Source organism: Tyto alba, unplaced genomic scaffold (assembly GCF_018691265.1).
Source record: "Tyto alba isolate M040663 unplaced genomic scaffold, T.alba_DEE_v4.0 Super-Scaffold_1, whole genome shotgun sequence".
Lineage (NCBI taxonomy): Eukaryota > Metazoa > Chordata > Aves > Strigiformes > Tytonidae > Tyto > Tyto alba.
The window spans coordinates 17,922,602-17,941,403 of record NW_024881261.1 but is presented as its reverse complement, the minus strand read 5'-3'; the positions used below and the strand labels follow the sequence as shown (position 1 = coordinate 17,941,403).

Sequence of the window (18,802 nt, the reverse complement as noted above, 5' to 3'; positions counted from 1 at the left end):
CTTAGGTGTGTAAGTCAACTTCCCAGAGTATTGATGGAAAACCTGTCAAAATTGAATATAGGACTTGTAGAGGACTGGGACATTTAGGTCGCTGAGGTTTTAGATTGTATGCAAGCCCAGGGGTAGTTCTCTGTGACTGTTTCCATAAGGTGAAAGTGACAATTGACTTGCTAACAATGAAACAATTGGAAGTTTTTCACGGATGTCACAGGGATGTCACCAGTAACAGAATTCAGCTTATGTTTTGAAAAGTGTTATAATGAAAATAATTTAAAAAAAAAAAAAACCCTCAGTAGCTAAGGTATGTTTTTCTTTCTTGATGTGTCTGTTGGAAGGAAGATGCACACTAGCGTTGTAGCTGGTGAGTTATGTATGGGTGTCAACTGAAGTACCTGAGACAGTCATGGCAGCATAGTTTGGGTGAATTAATTTACTGTTGGTGTGTGTTCTGTATCAGATCATTTTGTGCTGCACAATGGGCTTGAGGTCTGACATTATTTTGTCTAGGAACTTTGAAGAACACTAGTGGTGAGGAAGCATGTGGGAAACAAACAGCATTAGAAAAGGACAAAAATATGTTAAGCTTTTTTGATGAGAAGGTTCTATTGGCTGCCTCAGCTTGCTCTCCTAGAAACCCCGAAGTTGAACCCTGAATTCTGGACACTGCCGTTGCCTATTTTGGCAGAAATAGCTGAGAGGTTTGTTGCTAAAACCTACTTGGTGCTGAGGTGGAAGTTCTCCTGTAGAGTCAGAGGGTTTTCTCTGTATTGATGAATTATGAGAGTGACAACTGTCATCACTGGAATTTTTTTTCCCTCCAGTTTGTTTTCCTATTGAATTGGGTAACCTTAAACAATACTGTGATGAAGAACATTGTAAAGCTAGGAAATGTTGAAATAAGGTTGCTTTATACAATCTTAATTCATTGTCATTTGTCACTTTATCCATGGACATCCATCTCATTCAGTGCAGAGAACTGTTGCTCCCTCTTGAGCAGTGATTTAATTTTTTGTTTCCCCACCCTCAATTATGTCCTTGTATTATTTAGCACACATTGCTCAAGTACAATTCTGAATATACAATTCTTTTTTTTTTTTCTTACAAACTTCCATAATGCTGTGTTTGAAGTCTTAAGAGTTTGGCACTTAGGCGGATCAGATTTCAAAGAATCTCAAGTGAAATTTCTCAGTGAAATTAAAATCAAAATTAGTGATCATCAGGAGAAAGTTTGGCTGAAGCAATCTGACCAGCATTGCAGTGGATGGTGCAGTAGAAGGTGCAGGGACAATATACTGCTCAATGAAATGTTCAGTGGCTTTAACAATATAAAGCTACATTTTTACCGGCTGACTCCTGCAATGTTTGTGCATCTCTCAGCATCTTCAGTAAAGGGGAAGGGTATCTTATTCTACAAACCACAGTCTTTCATTACACAGCTACAATTTATCCCTGAAATATGACGTGAACAAAGTGAAATATATAAATCTATATGGAAAATTGGTCAATGATCATATATTTAGTGCTTGTACTGTAATGGATGTATCTGATTTGAAAATGTAAGGTTGCACAGGTAACCCGATTTGAAGAGTGTCTTGATTTTGAGTGTTTGACTTTGCAACAGTAACATTTTTAGATAGCTTATAACATGGCACATACATCAAGATGAGAAAACCTTAACTTGGTTATAGTGTTTTGGGACATACAGAAATAAGTGCAAGTGCAGTGTCAACAAGTGTTTCTACAGTGTTCGCGTGTTTGTGTAAAGTGGCCTTAAAAAGGCTTAAAATCTAGTCCATTGTATGTTCTTTGCAAGCTGTGTGTTCATCAGTAAGTCAGTTTCTCTTCCTCAGTAATTCCAATGTTTTAACAAAAAACTTGTGTTCATTATTTGTTCCAGTGCTGTTGTCGTGAGACTTTATTTTTTGCAACACTTCCTAAGAATCTCTGCCTGCTGTTGGTGGTTTATATTGAAGGAGGAATGTAGTTTTGTAACTTGCATGTCTGAATACTTTGGATTTTTGAGAATACAAGTTCTTACTCCTTTCACAGAACAACATTGTCAGGAATGATGTGCAGTACTCATTGTACTCTCCTTTCTGTGTCAGATAGGCAGACAACACTTCTGCTCCTTTGTATATTAGTAAATATGATACTTTGTCCTGAATTCTCAGACAAAAAAATTCAGTTTTTAGTTCTAGTTCTAGGTCTCGCGCCCCCCCCCCCCCCCCCGCTATTCAGTTAATGACAAATATATGGAAGAGAAATTGGATACAAAAATCAAAGAAATATGGGGAGCAAGGGTGTGCTGCTATGTCTGTCAGAGGGCAGATGTACCATACCTGGTGGAAACACCTGTTAGCATTAACTAGTGGCAGCTGCCTGCACTGCAACAGTTGTAAGAAAGTTTCAGGTACAGGATTGCACCAAGTTACCATTTCGTAGATTCTGTGTTGGCTGCTGAATCAGTAGCATCAGGCTTTTTAACATAGTATGCTCCATCCTGAGTGCTAATTTATTTTATATCCTTGCAAAATGCAAAATTAGCATACTCTCAGGATGTATGTATTGTTTTGTGGAAGGTGGTGTTGCCTATTAAATCCCTGCCTTATTTTGTTATCAAAACTGTAAGCTAACGCTGTAGAACATGGCTAAAAAGAAAAGGGATTGAGGTTGAAAGTAGTTGAATGTTTATCTAGAGCATATTTGTTAATCTGTAGCTCAGCCACAAAGTTACATGTAGCGCTGAGGGTTTAGAGGTGAGGGGCAGGAGCAGCAGTGCTGAGTATGGAAAGGGCTCAGTATTGCAAATTATCCGAAAAACTGATACTTTGTCTCTCAGATGGAAGTCTATAAGTACGCTTGAGTTTCACTTTTTCATGCCTTTTCCCCCTACTTCAGTTCTAGAGTGGTGGTGATACTACACATGTAATTCAGAAAGTAGTGTTCGAAGAACTTAGATACTTTTGTGAGGGGGCAACATATAAAGGTTGACAAGGAACAGACAGTTTTGTTAACAACAAAGTTTAAACAGTGTGCAGTACATGAATGAATAAGGCAAGGACTCTACATGAATGCAAAGAAAGCTAAATATTGAGTGGCTGTTTTTTCACAGAGTATTTTCCATTGTGAATATTGCTTGAAATAGTAGCCTTCTAAAGTGATGTTTCAGGTAACTAGATAACATCAGAGTACAGATATAGGAGTAAATTAAGCTTGCAGAGACTAAGAACTTGTTACTTTTAAGGCCTTGACTTGGCTACCTTACTGTTCTAAACAGTATACTTATATTACACTTACTGTAATACTAATTAATGCAACTAAACAGTATACTAAATACAGAATTTATGTAGTACTGTGAACAGTCTGTCATAGGCAGGCCTGTGTAAAGTCTGTATACATTGTTTCTTACTTGCCAGTATCTTATTTGCTTCACATCTGGGGTAAGTATACCACCGTTGCAGAGGAAAGAAACTGAGATGCAGCAAAGTAGGTAGCCATGTGCTGAACATCTTAATCATATAAGGAAGCAGGTCTTTCCAGAAGACAGGTGCATTGCTTGTAAAAGTGATTGATGAAAACCACAAGGAAGCAGTTGTAGAATACAGCTACAACATAGCTCTAAGTGACTTGCTGAGACTTCACAAGTCTTGTCTTGATTTTGCCTTAAATGCTTTGTGGATAATCCTAGAGAACAATGCCTGATCTGTAACAAAAAGAACAAAGCAGGTATGCATAGAGTGTCAGTTTTGGAAAATAACTTTTAAGATGGATGAGTTTTCAGGTCCAGTGAAATCAAACACCTCTAGAACTAATTAACAGCTGTTCCTGAAAGTTTTTAATTGGTGAAATTTCTACATATATCAGTTTAATTTTCACCACTTTAAACTTTGTGGAAATTACCTTGTTGGCAGTAATAGAATACGTAAACCACTGTGATAGAACAGGCTTGAAAATAGAAAGGGTTTTTTTGTGTGTGTGTCTGTAATTAGTAATTCTGCAAGAATTGAGTGGGTAGTTGGTTTAGCAATAAAGCAATCTACTTGGGTCATCAACAGTAGGCAATCTGAAGACAAAACATTTGAGAATTAAGCCAAATACATAAGCTAAGGCTGTAAAAAGTGAGTTTTCCTAACAACAGAACTTGTGAAGGAGCACATACAAATATATACATTAAAACATCAACCATAGTGAATTTATGCTTCCTTGCTGGAAGGATGCTAAGAAATGTGATCCAGCAATGCATCCATACACTACTGACCTTACAATGTTTTTAATTTTATTTGCACATTAGAAAATACAGACAAAAACATTAATGAAGCAGAGTAAAGTTGAGGAAAAGGACAACACATGTCCATTAATCGAAAACATTCAGATAGCTTTTTTGCCACTAATCACAGGAAGTAGAGTCCTATTTTCAGCTTGTACACAGCAGTACATTAGGTTGAGCTGCTCTAACATCTGGAGCTGTGCACTTTACAAAGAAATTGCTGAAAGCAGTGATCAGTGGTAAACATGAATGAAAAGAGTAGATCACTGTGGGTATTCTCAGTTTTAAAGTGAAAATGTCCTACAGGAAATCTCTCTTTAAATAGCAGTCAAAGGACCAGGCTGTGGCATGCAGTTGTTCTTCACGTGACTTTGAACACCCGTGTTGTCACAGATGGAAAACACAGACAAGAGTGTATCTGCTTTGGCTTCTTGTGTTAAATACGAGTCCTTTCTGATAAAAGTGATGTGGGGTTGAACTTTATGAACTCCACCTCTTACTATTCAGTGCTCTTAAAGAGTATTCTCCATCATTTCAGATTTTCTTCTTTTAATACCCGATCCACATGTTTTGGGATGTTGAAAGAAATTACTTAAAAAGTCTTCATTTTAGCAGTTCAGTTTGATTGAGAAACTCGTACGATGTGTTTCAGTTTTGTCGAGTCTTTTGTGTTGTTCTGGCTGTCAATTAGAACCAGGGAGCTGCGCTGATGGTTCTCTACTATTTCAGCAACACTGTCAAAGCGCTGGATAGAGAAAACAAAAATTAATTAGTGCTGGCTTCCTTTAATGCTGTAATATTGACAGTAATCATTGCATCATATTTTTCTCTTTGCTTCTTCCACTATCAATGAGAGTGGAGCTATGACTGTTACCAAGTGAGATGCTCTGCCTTTTAGTATCCTTCTCTTAGTCCCAATGCTAGTCATAAACAGATTAAATTTGGACAATGGAAGATACTATGGCCACTAGCTGTCTCATCTCATGCTCCTTTCCATTTGTGATTACCACCTGCACAAACTGAACCACAGAGATTGTTACCTAGCTTATTAGACTGACACTGCTTTCAGGTCACCGTGATGTATACCAGGCTGGAGTCTGTGGCAGTTTGGAAACTGCTTCATCTGTGGTTCAGCCACCTTAGAGAGAAGGCAATCTCCAGGAATAACAGGGTACAGTCAGCCATCAATGAGAACTGTTTTGGTTATGCCATTTGAATGTTTGCCACTGTAAATTAACATCCAGAATCCGCTAGATCTGTTGCTTTTCCTTTTGGTCTTTGGTCAATACAGATTTTGGACTATCTGTATGTATTTTGGAAAAAAGATTTGGACTATCTTTTTCTCCTGAGGCCATTTTTGACCCTTTGTTGAAGGCCAGATGAGATCCAGCCTATTATTTATTCTGTAATCTCAAAACCCTTGTCTGGGAGGCAGATAATTAGGCTAAGGCAAGCCCACTTTCACATCCCTGAAAAGCCTACTCTGTGCAGTCATAACAATTTTTATTGGTATTTGGCTTCCAAGTTTCTGTTTTGCTGTCAGAGTAATTATCTGTGTGGTATAACAGCCAACCAGTAATTTTTGCACTCTAGAACTAGAATTTAACATTTTCTTCATGTGAAAATAGGATTAAAAGTACTGTCATTTTCATTTTTGATAGAGGTTTGTGTTTTTTTTTTTTTTTTTTTCCTGAGCATGGTTGTTCTTCCTTTGTGATTTTCCAAGAAACGTATGAGTCTTAGGTAGAAGGTGAATAGAGGACTATAAACAGCTGGAGAATTTATCTAGCAGCTGCAGCTTTGATCCTGGTAACTTTTCAAAACAGTTCTATGAGTATGTTTTAAACTTGATCTGTGGTTTTAATTACAGTATGCAGGAGATGATGTTACAGTGATTAGCTTTATAGATCAGTCATTATATAGGGTATACTTTCATCTTGATACATGAAGAATACTTTTGGTTATAATGCAGTATCTGAAGCCTTGCTTATTAAAGGTATATAATTGAAAACTGTTAGGAACCGTTCTCCCCCCTTATCATCTCACCTCTTCACCACTTTTTTCTCTGCCCAGTGCATATTGTCTTGTTGATTCAATAAATCGTATAGGAATGTTGTATACTCTTCTGTTGTAAAACACAACCAGTGTGTATGGTTGCCGTGAATCCTGTCCAGAACTCTTTCTTACTAGAAAAGATCCATCCTAAAGAGAGAAAAGTATTAAGTGTATTCATCTTATTTTTTCCAACAACTTAGTTTGTTTTAACCTAATATTTTCATCCATATTATTATTAAACCCTTTTCTCCCATTATAAAAATTACAGCAGGAGATGAGAAGTAGCATGTCATCCTGCTGTCAACACCAACTTACAAAGGCATCATTTGCGACTCACCTTTGCTGCTACTTGTTCTCTCTCAACCAAAGAAGAAATAAACACACAGTGGCAGCAGTCTGCTGAGGTCCACAGATTATTAGCAAATGAAGTTACTATCAGTGGCAGTAGGTAGGCAGGAAAGCAGTGAGGTAAAGAAACTTTCTCCAGAGCTGTGAAAAGCACTGATTAAGACAAGCACCTACAGCAACTGACAGTGTACCCCAGTGCTCACTAGCAGTGGCCTACACTGGTGGTAACCCCAGTGCCCGGCCCCTTTATCCTGCTTTGTGGAGTTAGGCAAGGGTAGAAATGTACCTGATGCTGAGGATGCAACTCTACACATTATTATTTCCTTCTGCGACACTAGCTTTTGTACACAGAATAGTTGAGAGAACTCTAAAAACTCCAAATATCTAGATGCATATTGTTGCTATTTCAAAATGCGTAGCAGCATCAGCCTTTTCAAATAGTAGATGTTTTTACAGACGCCATTGGACAGTGGTGCAGATCACCTAAAAGTAAAATGGAGAGCAAAGCCCCACAAATGAGCTATCAGCTATCTTCCTCAGCTCTCTAGCCTGTAATACCTTTCTCTGCAATGCACCAGTCTGAATTATACCAATGCAACTTTGTCTTGGAATGGAAACCATAGTTGGATAGTTTCACTACATTTCACGTGGTAAATTTCATGTTTGACAGTATTTGCATGGCACAGTGATTGGACCTGTTCAGAATACAGTTGATGTTCTTATAATATTTCTGGTTGAGTTTTGATTTTTTTTTTTAATTTGAAGTTTTTTCATAAAATAGACATTAAAAGTGACCTACCTTGTTTGTTCGGTACAATGCATCTTCTGCCGTTTTCCTATCACAGGTAGCAGCATACCATGCTTTACTATGAACACCAGCATCCTAGAAAGAGAGAAACAGTGTTTTACATGTAAAATAATGAAAATAATAAAGAATATGGCCTGTAGGGGAGTTACTGCTAAATAATGGTAGCTGTGAAGAACTCAAATGCAGGACACTTTACAAAACACAGAATTTAGAAAATTCTTTGCCAGGAACTCGCTGTTTTTTTTTTGATAGAAGTAGGACAAAGAAAAACTAGTGTCTCAAAACAGTGGTAACAGATGTGTGATAGAAGTCTGATACATGACAGAAGAGAGAAAGAAAAGTAGTCAGGTTCAACTGGAGGGTAGTTTGGTATTTTTAAAGCAGGCAACTATTCTAATAGAATTTAAAGAGGGTTTCCAGGAAATGTTGAGGAATAAATTGACCATTAACAATTTAAATGCTGCTCAGCATTCTGTACAGTAAATGAGCTTAACCTGTTCTTCCAGTGGAAAACATGGGGCAAAGGACTTCATGGACAGGGGGCAGAGGTACATGCCTGAAGATACAAGGTAGAAAGATTGGCACCCTAAAGATAGGTGGATTCTGGTTTGGAGAATAAAAGCTCTCATAGCAAAGTAAGTGCAAAAATAAAAATATGTGAGGAGGTAATGGCAGTTGGGAATGCATGGTACAAAATTATAATTAGAGTGAGAGTATTTTTGGTAGAAAACTGATTCAGGAGTGAGTGTATATCTGGGAATAGGAGTGGACTTTAGCGGAAAGGTATGGGGGATTTTAGAGAAGTATGAAAAGTGATACTCAAGGGAAGGACAGGATGAGGGATTAGAAGCAATGTGAGACCTATGCATTATCAGACTTCTATAGAAGGTTAGAGCAGGTATTAGAGCAGATATTAGCAAGTTATAAAACCAGCAATCAAGAAGTGAGCTTTTGCTGCAGAGGTTGATGCAAAAGCTAACTTGAGTGGAGAGGCTATAGAAATAGCACTGAGAATATTTCTTAATGAATACATCTGGGTATTAACCTTCCTGGTTGTTTGAACAGTTTTGCTCCAACTTTATAGCAACAAGCTTAATGATAAAATTAATTTTCATACAAGCTTTGTCACATCTGTGGAAAACTGATGAAAGATGAAGTTGCACCCTATGACTGAGCTGGTCTAGCTGGCATATCACTTCCAAAAATGGAATGTCTTGGCTTCTCCCTTGTGCTCATTTTGTTGCTCATCTGATTCCATGGTGAGATAATTCACTTTAGTAATCTCACAGAAAAAAACCTGTTACCTTTTTTGTTTTGTCTTGTTTTGTGTTTGACTGCCAGGTTGGTTTTCTGTCAGTTTAAGTTGTGTCAGCCCACTGCAGGATCAGAGGAACACCAGAGAAGCCTGTGGCTGGGAGGGGAGTTGACAGTAAGGAGAGAGCAGAGCTTCCATTCTGGGGCATTGCACTAAATTCTTAGATTGGCTCAAGCTATAATCAACATACAAGTTTACCTCTAAAGTTCTTCCATTTATTTCTCCAGTCACACTAATCATTGGATGAGAGGAATTGCAAGTATGCAAGGTACTTAGCCTCTTAGAAAATGGGTCCAGTAAACTAAACTTGATTCGACAGAACAAGGAATCAACTGCCCTCAGACCTTTCTTCTAGCACTATCTGTGGCCAGTGATCTGGAAGCAGAGAGCTGCTGCCAAAGTTTGGATGGGAACCAAACAAATAATGAACCTTATGGGCATGAGTCATGTCTGTGAGCACCTGTGTTATGCAAGATGCTACAGCAAATGATACCACTGAATGTAATGGGTGGGAAAATAACACTAATAGTTAATATAGCATTTTTTTTTTAAGGGAGTATTAATTAATATATTTTCCTTTTTTTTTAGGGGAAAAAAAAAAAGGATGTTTTATTAAGCTCTGGTTTTGCCCATGGCTGTTACATAAAAGCTGCAAATATAATTGCTACAAGGTGTTTATTTAGTGTCTGCTGGACTGTTTATTTGAAAGCAACTTTTATAATAAATATCCAGTATGACATACTGTTAAAATTGTTCCAGAACTTCAAGTCCTTTGTGTTCTTCACTGTTGTATTATCTTTGTCATGTCAGGCTTTAGAACATTTAATGTTATTGGCTCTGCATCATAGAGCCTTTGTTTTGCACTCAACAGAACTATTTTTACCTTGTTTGTGACTACTAGGCTAATAAGAATTTCTTCCTGCATCTTGTAGTTTCCCTTCATCCAAAATGAGAAGGGAATAGCACTGAAATTAAAAAAACTTTGCATTTGCTTAGATTATTCAAAACTTAATGTTGCAGCAAAACACAGAAAAAAAGAATTGGTTGTAAAACTGACAGCATTAACTGTATTGAGAAGAGGTCTGTTTAGAGGAACAGAAAGCAGTAGGACTCTGGAGACACTAAAGCACGGAGAGGGAGGCATCCCAGTGTCCTCCAAGTGGGGCAGCAGTGACTTTGTCAGTTCTTAAAACTTTGCTGACACCCCAGGCCACAAAATATAAGGCAATGTTTGTAAGTGATTCTACCCTCTGCATACTGCTGTGCTGGACCAGTCAGCAGAGCATCCCTGTTTCCTCCTATAAATTTCTGGGATTTTCTTAGCACATCACATCAGTGCAGGCTAATGCTAATAGCCGCAGATGGCTTTGTTGTAGCTGCTTAGTGCATATTATTTTTTTTTCAGGACACAGTATGTACAGCTGTAAGTTAGAAAAAGTAGACAATTAAAAACTCGTTATAGCCATCTGTATCAAAGACTAAAGTACATCACCACATATTTTCTTGTTTCAAATGATGTTGAAGTATTATGAACTGGGGAGTCAGGAAGACCTGAAAATAAGAAGCTTTTTCATGTTTTGTTTAAAGTGACTACTACATATTTTTCTACAGTTTGTTGCAGCTCTCTTATGCTACGTGTTCTAAGCATTTTTTTCATAGGAAAGCTAACATTCAGATTATGTGTGCTACAGAAAGTCTTCACTGCAAAGGGGGACATGGATGCCCTCCACAAAAGGGGTATTTTTGTTTAGAAAGCAGGTAGGGGCAGAAATACTGCTTCAAAGTGAAGGATAAGAAGATTTACGTAATGTGCATTTAGCTGATGTTATACCTGGTCTGCAATACTTGAATAAGATGAAATGCTGCTGTGAGGGGAAGTACCCAGAGAACGTTTTGCAGCTTCTGGCATTTCTGAAAAAGAGAAAGAACAACATGTATAAGTTTTCGAAGTATGTTTGTTATACTATAAGAAATTGATTTGTTATAAGGACATTGGAAGATCTGGAAACCTCTGGTATCACTCAGGAAAGCTATCTACTGTAAATGAATAGGCCTTATGTAAGTGCCTGGGACACTTGTCTGCTCAAAAAAAGGAGCCTTGCTTATAGAGAGAGAAACAGTCCGTTAATAACAGGTTGGTTACAACTTGGTTAAAAGCCAGAGCTAGGCTTAAAATGCAAGGGAAAAAAAAAAAAAAACCACCACCTAAGTGAATCAGTGTAGCAGTAGATAAAGAAAATGCAGGAACACTATGCAAAAAGCACTCAGTCCAGTGTGAGTGGTCGTCATATAGGGGAGGCAGTCAGGAAAACAAATGTAGCTCAGAGATCATTTTTCACTAGTTTAGTCTAGCTGAAGTGTTTGTATATGTGTGCAAGAAGTCTAGGCAGCTAAATAGAAAAGCAGAGCTAGTAGGAAGGATTATGAAGCTTAATTGTTATAACAAAGCATAGTAGAAAATAGCTATTAGGGCTGAAATACAAATGTTGAAGTGTTTAAGAAATTAGAAAGGAAATGGCTGACTAGTGTTCCATAGTAATGACATGACAGAAATAAGTATAGATAATAGTTTTCTGGTAAAACAGAATCTTGATTATAGATAGTACAGGTGTCTGCTATTGGTACTTGTGATCAGAGTTGGGTACAGATCAATATCATTATACTAGAGAAGATGATTGTATAAAGTTGAATGTTACTTATTCTGTTATTATGGGAGGTTTTGTTTGCTGTTTGTTTTACTTGTTGGGGAAAAAAATGCTACTAGGATTGTTAGCGCTCACCTATTCCTGGACATGATACGTTGCAGACAGCTTTATAAAATCTTCACTAACATAATTCTTATTTAGATTTTGGTTTCAGAAAGCAGTAAGAATATTAGAGAAGGACATACAGTGACTCAGAAAACATTCAATTGGACTGGAGAACTCGAGGATGCAGGTTTATAACTTCTTTTGTAGTAAAGGTGCAGCTGTCTGGAAGCTGCATTCCAAGTACAGGGGAGCCATTGTAAGGAGCAGTTATAGCTCTCAGTGAATTAATAATCACCTGAAGGTCATTCAATATTAAGAGCTTTAGGTTTTCTGTCAAATTTTGACTGAGCAGCTGCAAAAGCTACAGCTGAGAAGTACATTGTATGAATAAAGTAGGAATTGCCAGAAGTCAGGCTGCATTAGACTGTATAAAAGGAAATTAAAATAAGTAGTAAGAGATTCCCTAGCTGTGCAAAAAGGAAAGAGAAATGAGGCTGTCTGCAGTAAGAATTTTCTTGATTTTAAAGATAATCTAGGTAGTAAACCAATAGTAGTTCTGGTACAGAAATGGAAATTTTCAAAACCAAACTGGAAGCAAACCTCAAATAGCTTAGAACAATTGAACTGGTGGGCCCAGATAACCTTTATCCCGGAAATTTTGAAGACTGGCACATGAAATTACAGGGCTGGTAACAATTATTTTAAATGAATTTCAGGTCAGGGTGGTACCATACCATTAAAGAATACCAAACATAATTGCTATATTTAAAGTGGAAAAAGTGGCCTGAGCAACTACAGGCCTTTTTATCTGACTTCACAGGACACAAAGCCCTAGGAGAGGCTTTGAAAGAAAGAACATTAAGATTCAGAGGTAAAGGTACAACTAGCAAGAGAAAAATCTGAAATTTACCCAAGTAGATAAAATGTTATACATCCTTCATAAAATAACAGAGTTCTACAGAGGGAATATGGTACTGTACTTAGTCTGGACTTTAGTAGAGCATTTGATACTGTGGCATATGGGAAATTAGTACTTTTCATGAAGACAATGAAAGTTAGGACTAGGCTTGTGCTTGGTGACAAGGAAGAGATGGCAGGTTATGCTGAAGGGACATTAGTGATTATGACCAATTTTACCTGTAATTAATTTGTTACTGGACATGGCACAGAATAAGAGTATGTTAAAGAAAGTTCACTAATCAGAACATCATTTAGCACCAGATGGCCTCAAAGAATAGTTACACTTCAGGCATTAGTAAGAATTTATGCTACAAGTTGAAGCACATCAGTTGTACAACAGGAGCAGACAAATTTAAAAGCATCAGTCTATTGCATTAATATGAACCATTATTGTACTTCCACACCATAGGAGATGCAGTTGCAGCATGTATCAAGCAAACATTTCCAGGAAATAGAGAAGCCCTAATAACAGCATATAAATTTAAGCTAAACCACATGCAGATTTCTATGTGCAGTTCTCATCATCCATTTACAGTGGGAAAGATATGTTCAGACTGAAATATGTGCAGAAAAGGGCTTGTAGGAAGGTCAGACAAAAATATCTGTTAACAAGAGACCAGAAAAGTGTTTGATCTAATTTACACTTCTGTGTGAAGAGAGTTCATATACATAATGTCTAATTTATTTTTAACTGGGAACTGCAATGAAGTCCCTCTTTGAAAGTATTACTTATAGAAGAGCTTTAGTGTTTGCCATTATAAAAATACCTTTTTTTTTTTTTTTTTTCTCCTGTAGAGAAAGAATAAATTGCTGGATGCAATAGTAATCTGTCTGGCTTCTAGGCAACAGAAGCTTAGAACAGCCCAGAAATGCCATATTTAGGGTTCCTCTGTGTCAAGGAAGAATGACGAAATATTTATTATGATGGGAACTGACCCAAACTGCCTTTGGTAAAAATTTGCAGTAGTCACAAATGGGAATGAAGCACCCAATTTCCATTGATTTATACAACAACCCTGACATACTTCCCTTAATTTTACTTGGTGAGCAAAGCCCCTGGATACTGAATCTTTTCTTTGTATGCATTAGAGACAAATGTTAATTCCAAACTAATGAACATGCATGGCATCTTGAAATAATCTTAATTCAAAGATTAATTCAAAATTACAAGTTAATAAATTTTTATTTCAAAATCTGAATTAGACTTACTTGGCAGAATTGAGGACTTTTGGAGCAAAGGCCTGAAATAAATATCAAGAGATTACAGAAAGGTCTGAGGAGATCTACTCAGTTCTGAAAATATTAAAATTGTGTATTTGAAGCATGCAGTGGTAGAATGTGTTCCATCTCACCCACTTGTCCATTGAGAAATAAGGGCTTGATATAGATAGTTCAAAAAAAAAAAAAAAAAAAAAAATCACATCCCACTAGTACTGACAATTAGCAATTTAAATATCTGGTTTAAATATCCATCACCTAATTAGAGACTATATCCTCCCATGTTTTTTGGTGGTGGTTATAGTATTTGAATGCATTTGTCATATTTTATTTTTTGCTACTGTGAAGCTTCAAGAAACATGACTTTCAAAAAGCAATAGAAGGCTACAAGAGGAAACAGTGCTCCTCTTTGAACTTCCCACAGCTGTGTTCAGACCAAGCAGTAGGAGCTGGTGCATTGAAATATTGAAAAGATGATGAAAAGGGATTTTACTTTTGGGCACCACTTGGAAGGGGTGGAAGCGGAAGCTCTTGGCTGGAACCTTGTCGTCGTTCTGCTGCTGTAGGCTTTTCTGTAGTTTGGGAAAACAAATTGTAGAGTCAAGATTTCTTCAGAAATATATTGTCCCAGATAAGAGAGTCCCAGTAGTTGAAGGACAGTTTCTTTTATTATTATAACTTTTTGGGTTTTTTCCTTACATGGCAGCTTGGCAAGCTGCTGCTTTCTTTATTAACTAGTGGCATACCACCAAATTTCTAGACAAATAGCTGCGCTGTGAATGCCTGCAGGAGCTCAGTGGGAGACTTGCTCTCTGCGAGGCAAGCTGTGTGACACAGGGGAGGACGCTGGGGCAGGCTGCCTACAAGAGCTCAGCCGGAGGAGGTGCAGCTGGCTGCCTGCACCCTACCCTTGTGTTAGACAGCAGCTCCTGCTGAGTTTTTGCCTGGAGGAGCTGCCGCCCTGCACAGAGGCGAGACGCATTTTCTGCCTGTGCGAGGGACTGGCTCTTGCCAGGAGTCACCTTCCATGTGAGGTGGTTCTGGCTGAGTTCAGAATGATGCACTTGTGCTTTGCCTCTCTCCCCCCTTCTCCACTTTGAGGACTATGTGGCACATTGCTGGTCCATTATGTTGTATGTTACCCTGCCAGTAACCTCAACGGTTTTACTGTGACTGCTTTTAGAGAACAATGATATTCAATGCAACTAAGGCTGGCCAGATCCAGTTTGAAACTGCTAAAACCAATTCCCTTCAAAACCCGAGAATAAATTGAATGTGGTGGTGTTTGTTTCATGTTTTTAATAAAATGAAAATTAAATTCTGATAAATGTCAACTTTTTCAGAGTAGTGGAGATAATTTACCTTCATTTGCAGTTAAGGTCTCTCTGGAAGGTAAACATGGTTTCTGCAGTAAAACAGAAGGAAACACAATGTTAAATAGCATGTCACTTGTACAGCAAATGTTTATCTTTTTATACTTTTTGGGAACTAGTTTACATTTAGAATTGACAGCATCCTGGAGGGATTAGGAGGTATGGACATAGCCATTTTCTGAAAAGCCTCTAGTTGTATGACCTTGTAGCTTGGGAGTTTGTAAAGTAGATTTGGAAAGAATCCCAGTTTGTGTGTATAAATAGATGGCCAAAAGTAAGGTCTAGAGATGTGTTTTGTTTTTTTGTTTTTTTGTTTTTTTTTTTTTTTTTAAACTCGCATCAGTAAGCTTACAGTTTAACAAATAGTTCATTCTTATTGTGAGTCCAAAAAGGGAAGAATCCATCCCAAATACTTGCCAATCAAAAATTTGAGTATTTTCGTCTTTGTCGAGCTAGGCTCACAAATGTCTGAACATGTTTCTTTTTTACTGAAAGTTAAACTGTCAGTTCTGCTCACAGTAAAAACTCACCCAACCTTCCAGTTTGATTTTTTTTTTTCCATTTTGAAACTGATAATAAAACTGTCAGATTCATAACATTTTTCAAATTAATTTATTTGAAAATTTCAACCAGTTCTCACTTTCTCCTCCAAGAGGTTTTGAGATATTTTTCTAATGAAAAACCTCTGATAAATTCTTGTAAAATCCTGTATCTTTCCCAAGCTATCACTCTTACAAAAAATTCATGTTCCCTATATGCAGCCTTGTATATTTCAGGGATTACTTCTGAATGGCCTGTGTTCCCATTTATTTCTCATTCAGTTCTTGGACTGTGTTTATTGTTACATCCTACTGAATACAAATCCCTTTAATAAAAATAATTTTCTTCTTGAGCTTTCTCACTGCTGCTTGGTTCATATAACACCATCCAAATATTTCCTTTCTTTATAGCTTTGTCCCCTATTCCTTTTATGCATTTATGTTGTACCCAAACTCATGATAAAATTAAAGTTCTACAATAAATTAAAAATCAACTGCAAAATTATAGTTTGATTATGCAATTACAAGTCAACTTACTGGTAAATTTACTGCATTAGAAATTTTCTTTCTGCAGGTTGGAAGAAAAAGAAAAAAGATGATGGTTACTTAGCAGACACATGAATTCATTTAGTAACTAAGCATGAGATTCATTGATTCCTAAGATATTTCTGGCCAAGATGGGATGCACCTCCTTATTGGATTGCTGTAGCAGTTGGGGATGGGGCAAAGGGTATCAGATGTAATGTGGGTACTCAAAGGTACTTATGATATGCAAGGAAGCTACTCTCTATCTACTACTTAAGATGACCACTTGGGAGTGGCTGAAAAGTTTTAATGAAAAACACAACTTTCTGCATTTACAGGCATGCCTGTGCTATTGCTGCAGTATGTGACTAAATTAAGCAAGCCAGCCAGCATCTGCCATCAGTGGCAGGCAGTGAAGGGCAATGCCACTAGCATACAGACAGTATTCCCCCAGATAAACCAAAATAAAAGCTTGCTTTTACTTAGTCAGAACATTTTTCATGAATAGCAATAAAAATTACTCCTGAATTCTGACTGCCATAGGCAAGGATAGGAGTTGGCTCCTAATACATTTATTAACCCCATCCCCATCAAAGAAGTAGTTCTATTATTTTTACTCACAGGCCCCTTGGTAATGGAGATGGGGCTGCTCCAGTGGGAAATCTGGATTCTTGTGTGTTACTGAAGCTATGATCTAGAGATGCAAACAACATATTTAGTACGTAATATTAGCTGTATTTGAACAGTGGAGTTTCCTCACTGCCATTTCAGTGTAAATGTAATAAAAGTAAAAAATATTAATTGGTTTAATTTTTGTCTTAACATATTTTCAGCCTGATTATACTAGAAAACAGTTCAGTAACCTTTCTTATTGCTGACTGTTACAGATAAAGTTTATACTGACACACTCCACTACATGCTATATTAAGGTCACCAGTAACACACTGACAACAAATCCCTCTCATTGCCACATTTTCAGTATTGAATACTTACTTTCATTGTTACTGTTTGCTTCGTGGTCCTGTAATGGAAAAATACATTAGATTTGGTAAGAAGCAATTAAAAAGAAATTATTATCAAATAAGTAGTGCATAAATAATCTAGTCTTGGTAATCTGTAGTAATGTTTAAAGAAATATTTGTACAGAATGCAAATAATATCCAGAATACTTTTCATCAGCTTTTACAACAGCATTTGAAAAATTTTAGCAAACATCAATCTAATTTTGAACATTCTAATAACCCTGAGATTGCTTGTAGCATTGAGAAAATGGGCCCTGAATTTTGCAGTGAGATATTTTGGTTCCTGTTTCATTTCTGAGCTGGAAAGCAGAAATTTTGTAGCACATTTGAGTATACTAAGAACACATCTTTCATTGAACGGAGGATACTCAGTAGACTGTCTTTTCACCATACTAGAATTGAAGCAATCCAACTAATTTCTCTGCTTCTTTTGGAGATGCTTTCTTTCTGCTCCCACTTCTTGTCTTTTAGGGAATCAGACTCCCATATGATAAGTACCTTTCAAAGAGGCACCAGTTATTAATTTGTCCATCTTCATCCACCAGGTTATTGACTTTTCACTAATGTTGGTCACAAATGCATCCATTCTCTGGTTGGAGAGGTGTAATCCATCATCCAACAGTTGAAGGAGTGAGATACGGAGAAATTTTAATCCCAGTCAGCCCAGGCCTTTGAGAGGAACAAGGGTTAGAGTTCTGTTAACATGATCAGTGCTGGTTAGTGTTGAGAATGGATTGAATGGGAGAACTTCACAGATGTTTCAGTTATTGTTTTGCTTTGTCAATGTGCATAGTCAGGGGTGGAAAAACACAGCACAGCACTGAAAAAACATCATGCTCATTACCATGTTTTTCTTTAAAACTTTAAGGGCTGGCCACTTAAACAAGGAAAGACCCCAAAATTTGGACAACACGGGGTAATTCTTTCCTAGGCTGACTCTTGTGCCCAACTGGGTAATTTTTATTCTAATATTATATTGGTAAGAAAAGCTGAGAGATCAAACCATTTCATGAGAGCAATCCTGCACTTGGTACCACTCAGGAATTGTTCAGCATCTTACAGAATACAAATTTAAAAAGAATGTTGTGATGAGGTGGAAGGGAAACTTAAATGTTGCTGCTGTTGTATGTAGAAGTGTGCAAAAACCCCAACATAAATACTTGTTATATCTAGAAATTTAAAGATTGAAAGTAAAACTGTAACGTGTTCTTATACCTCCTGCAGTATGTTACTGTAACATCTAATGCTATGGTATGATCCCAGATTCCCAATTCTATGCATTTAATTTCTCTGTGTAGTTATTGGTAGACATTATTCCTTAAGGACAATTCAGAGCATTTGGCTGGGGCAGAGTTTGATGCACATAGCTCTTGGCACAGGTGCTGATGCTGTTACTGTCACTCTGTTTCTTGGTAGTTTGCTCTGCATGTGCACCCTCTCTTGTGCTAGCACAACTGCTAGTAGAGCTATGGTATGAAACAATTTATGGAACTAAAGTGGCTGAAAAGGAACCTTTTATGCATTTGCTTTTGCACATTTGCTGCAGTTAGACAAGTTTCCAAGTAGTTTGCTTCAGAAAACCTTTGTTCCAGCACAGTGGAAGGGACAGACTGGGGACAGGA

The 18,802-nt window shown here is 37.3% G+C and overlaps 2 protein-coding genes across 2 annotated transcripts in view; one reads left to right on the top strand and one right to left on the bottom strand.

Annotated features, from left to right (window-relative positions):
- The window catches only part of ZNF518A (zinc finger protein 518A), a 59,387-nt gene that overhangs the window by 11,384 nt on the left and 29,201 nt on the right, over window positions 1-18,802 (top strand). The window lies entirely within an intron of this gene.
- Window positions 3,813-18,802, bottom strand: part of BLNK (B cell linker) — a 105,446-nt gene continuing 90,456 nt past the window's right edge. The window contains 12 exon segments of the mRNA XM_042792125.1: window positions 3,813-5,012; window positions 6,314-6,469; window positions 7,470-7,553; window positions 10,625-10,704; window positions 13,713-13,744; window positions 14,215-14,293; window positions 15,084-15,126; window positions 15,219-15,260; window positions 15,262-15,303; window positions 16,171-16,201; window positions 16,780-16,852; window positions 17,152-17,179. Coding sequence (XP_042648059.1) covers window positions 4,884-5,012; window positions 6,314-6,469; window positions 7,470-7,553; window positions 10,625-10,704; window positions 13,713-13,744; window positions 14,215-14,293; window positions 15,084-15,126; window positions 15,219-15,260; window positions 15,262-15,303; window positions 16,171-16,201; window positions 16,780-16,852; window positions 17,152-17,179 — 819 coding nt within the window. The 3' untranslated portion in view covers window positions 3,813-4,883.